This window comes from Silene latifolia, chromosome Y, assembly GCF_048544455.1.
Source record: "Silene latifolia isolate original U9 population chromosome Y, ASM4854445v1, whole genome shotgun sequence".
Taxonomy (NCBI): domain Eukaryota; kingdom Viridiplantae; phylum Streptophyta; class Magnoliopsida; order Caryophyllales; family Caryophyllaceae; genus Silene; species Silene latifolia.
The window spans coordinates 261,817,960-261,820,908 of NC_133538.1; the positions used below are offsets into that span (position 1 = coordinate 261,817,960).

General features: G+C 43.7%; 2 protein-coding genes across 2 annotated transcripts; both read right to left on the bottom strand.

Moving 5' to 3' along the window:
* Positions 1-727: 727 nt before the first annotated feature.
* LOC141630549 (uncharacterized) lies at positions 728-1,315 on the bottom strand. Its single transcript, XM_074443345.1, has one exon. It carries the CDS (start codon positions 1,313-1,315, stop codon positions 728-730), a length of 588 nt encoding a protein of 195 aa, XP_074299446.1.
* A 709-nt stretch (positions 1,316-2,024) lies between these two features.
* Positions 2,025-2,468, bottom strand: LOC141630550 (uncharacterized). Its single transcript, XM_074443346.1, has one exon. The coding sequence runs from the start codon at positions 2,466-2,468 to the stop codon at positions 2,025-2,027; it is 444 nt and encodes a 147-aa protein (XP_074299447.1).
* Between the last annotated feature and the right edge of the window lie 481 nt (positions 2,469-2,949).

A 2,949-nucleotide genomic window follows, 5' to 3' on the forward strand; every position in this document is an offset into this window, starting at 1 on the left:
CCGATCCGTCGACCGCATGAAGATTTAGATGCTACTTCGGACCATGCAATATATCGACCCGTCGACATGAAGAGACTACGAGCTAACCCAAGATGGGTCATTTTGGTTTCTCTTTGGAGTTACCATGCAATGAACCTATCTCGTTGACTAAAAGAGGTACAAGAAACAAGAGATTGCGAGCTAATCCGAGTCATGCGATGTCATTTGTTGACTGCAAGAGGCTACGCAATGCATCAAGTTAATACATCAAGAGATTTGTCAACGACATGAGGAAGAAAACATAAATCCCAGATTATTGCAACATATTTTTGAGAAGTCTCTATGAGCAATGGCGTACATTTCTCTAAAGCATAAAATTGCACTTAACAAGATCAAGATAACATGGTTTAAAGAGACATGATTTTTATTTGGAGGTGTGGCTGCGCTCAAGCTACATGTTCACTCAAACTGCCTACGTACCTGCAAAGCACGAAGTGTACTTCACAAGATCAAGCCAACATAGTTCAAAGATGGATGGTGTTTTTTTGGAGGTGTGGCTGCACTTGAGCTACATGTTCCCCCAAGCTGCCTACGTACCTGTAAAGCACAAAGTACTTTACAAGATCAAGCCGACGTAGTTCATAAAAGATGGAAGGATTTTTTTTTTTTTGGTATGCAGTTTAACCTCTTGCTTAGGAGCTTTGGTGTGTAGTTTACGCTCTTGCTTAAGAGCCTTCATTGTTGAGCCTCAAGAATAGTAGCGCTTCAAGAATTTTCCGTTGATTGGACCAACATGCACACCGTCTTCATTAACAATCTTATAAGCACCATTTGTGTAGACTTCTTGCACCACGTATGGGCCATCCCACTTAGAGGTGAATTTACCTACTGGTTTGTGAGATGTGATGATTGGCCTTCGTACAACAAGTGCCAGGTCTCCCACTTGGAAAGAACGAGGGCGCACCTTTTTGTTGAATGCGCGTGACAACCTTGCTTGATAACATTGGAGCTTTTTTTGAGCCTCTAATCTTTTTTCATCGAGAGCTTCCAACTCTGCTAATCGCAATTTGTCATTTTCGTCATCCGTGAGTCCTTCTTGAATAGCGATGCGTAAGGAAGGGATCTGCAACTCTAATGGCAACACAACTTCCACTCCATACACCAATGCATACGAGGTTTCTTGAGTAGGTGTTTTGTATGTGGTACGATACGCCCACAATGCTTCACCAATCCTTTCATGCCAATCTCGCTTTGACTTTGCTACTACTTTTCTCAACAAGTTGCAAAGGGTTTTATTGAAGGCTTCAGCCAACCCATTTGCAGAAGCATTGTACATGGATGACTTGTATTGTTTGAACTTGAATTTTTCTCCCATACTTGTCATCAGATGGTTGAAGAATTGTTTCCCATTGTCAGTTGTGATACGTTGAGGTACACCATATCTGTAGATGATTTGGGTTCGAATGAAGTCCACAATATTTTCTTTCTTCACTTCCTGTAGTGTGATGGCTTCTGCCCATTTGGAGAAGTAGTCAGTGGCAGCGAGGATATACTCGTGTCCATTTGAGGCCTTTGGAGTAAGAGGTCCCACAACATCAAGTCCCCAAGCTTCAAAGGGCCATGAAGAAACAGTAGGATGTAACGGCTCCGGTGGTTGGTGTATGAAGTTTGCGTAGAACTGACAGGGTTCATATTTTTCGCGAAGTCCATACAATCTTGTACCATGGTTGGCCAGTAATACCCATTCTCTTTACGCGATCATGAAGTTTAGGCCCAGATTGATGAGCGCCACAAATTCCAGAGTGGGCTTCATACATTACTTCAATAGCTTCGTCCTTGCTTAGACACCTCAACCATTGGCCTGAGAAAGAACGTTTGTAGAGCGTCCCTTTATAGTGAATAAACTTTGGAGCACGTCGACGTATCTCAACCTTGTGTCTGGGATCATCAGGTAATTTTTGGTGGTCCAAGAAATCAATGATAGGTTGACGCCAATCATCTTCATCAGCTGTGTAGACGCATATCATGTTGGTTGTATCTACATTTTATTCTCCTTCAAGCATTGATACTGCCCAACGATTACAGACTGGGACTTGCATAGACGCTTCTGCCCCCAGTGCCAAAGTGGCTGCAAGATTAGCAAGCGTGTCAGCCAACTTATTGGCACTCCTCGGTACATGACCAACGTGGATGTCGTCAAGTTGATTCAGCAGTTGTAATGCCCGTTGATGGTAGGGAATCAAGTCTTCTTTTTTCACTTCATATTCACCAAGGACTTGGTTGACCACTAGCTCCGAGTCTCCGTAGATGTCCATATCCCTGACGCCTATTTCAATCGCCATTTGAAGGCCGAGTATAAGAGCTTGGTATTCTGCCATATTATTCATGCACAACTGAGTAAGTGTAAAGGCATATGGCATGAGATGATTTTGTGGAGTTACAAACACAACTCCAGCTCCATCTTGCCTTGCAGCACCATCAAAGTACATCTGCCATGGAGGTAGAACGTCCACGTAGAAAATTTCTTCTCCTGGGAGGTCATCTGAAATTTCCTACTTTGCTGACACTGGATGATCAGCAAAGAAGTCGGCGATATCTTGACCTTTCACAGCCTTTTGAGGCACGAACACCAAGTCATACTGCTTAAGTAACACTGCCCATTTCACAAGTCTTCCAGATAAAACTGGTCTTGAGAGTATGTACTTGATTGGATCAGCTTTTGAGACCACATGTATGGTATACGCCTGCATGTAGTGCCTCAACTTCTGGATGGCGAACACCAAAGCAAGACATATCTTCTCTATGGGCGCGTAATTCAACTCAGCTCCAACCAAGGTACGACTCAAGTAGTAGAGTGCTCTCTCCTCGCGGTCTTCAATTTCTTGAGCACACATTGCCCCCAACGAGCGTTCTTGTGCTGTGATGAAGAGGACAAGTGGCTTTCCTGGAATTGGTGCCCCCAGCACTGGT

Bases quoted from the DNA above. Each gene is read 5' to 3' on its own strand.
- LOC141630550 (XM_074443346.1), bottom strand. From the start codon at position 2,468: ATGTACTTTGATGGTGCTGCAAGGCAAGATGGAGCTGGAGTTGTGTTT.
- LOC141630549 (XM_074443345.1), bottom strand. From the start codon at position 1,315: ATGTACAATGCTTCTGCAAATGGGTTGGCTGAAGCCTTCAATAAAACC.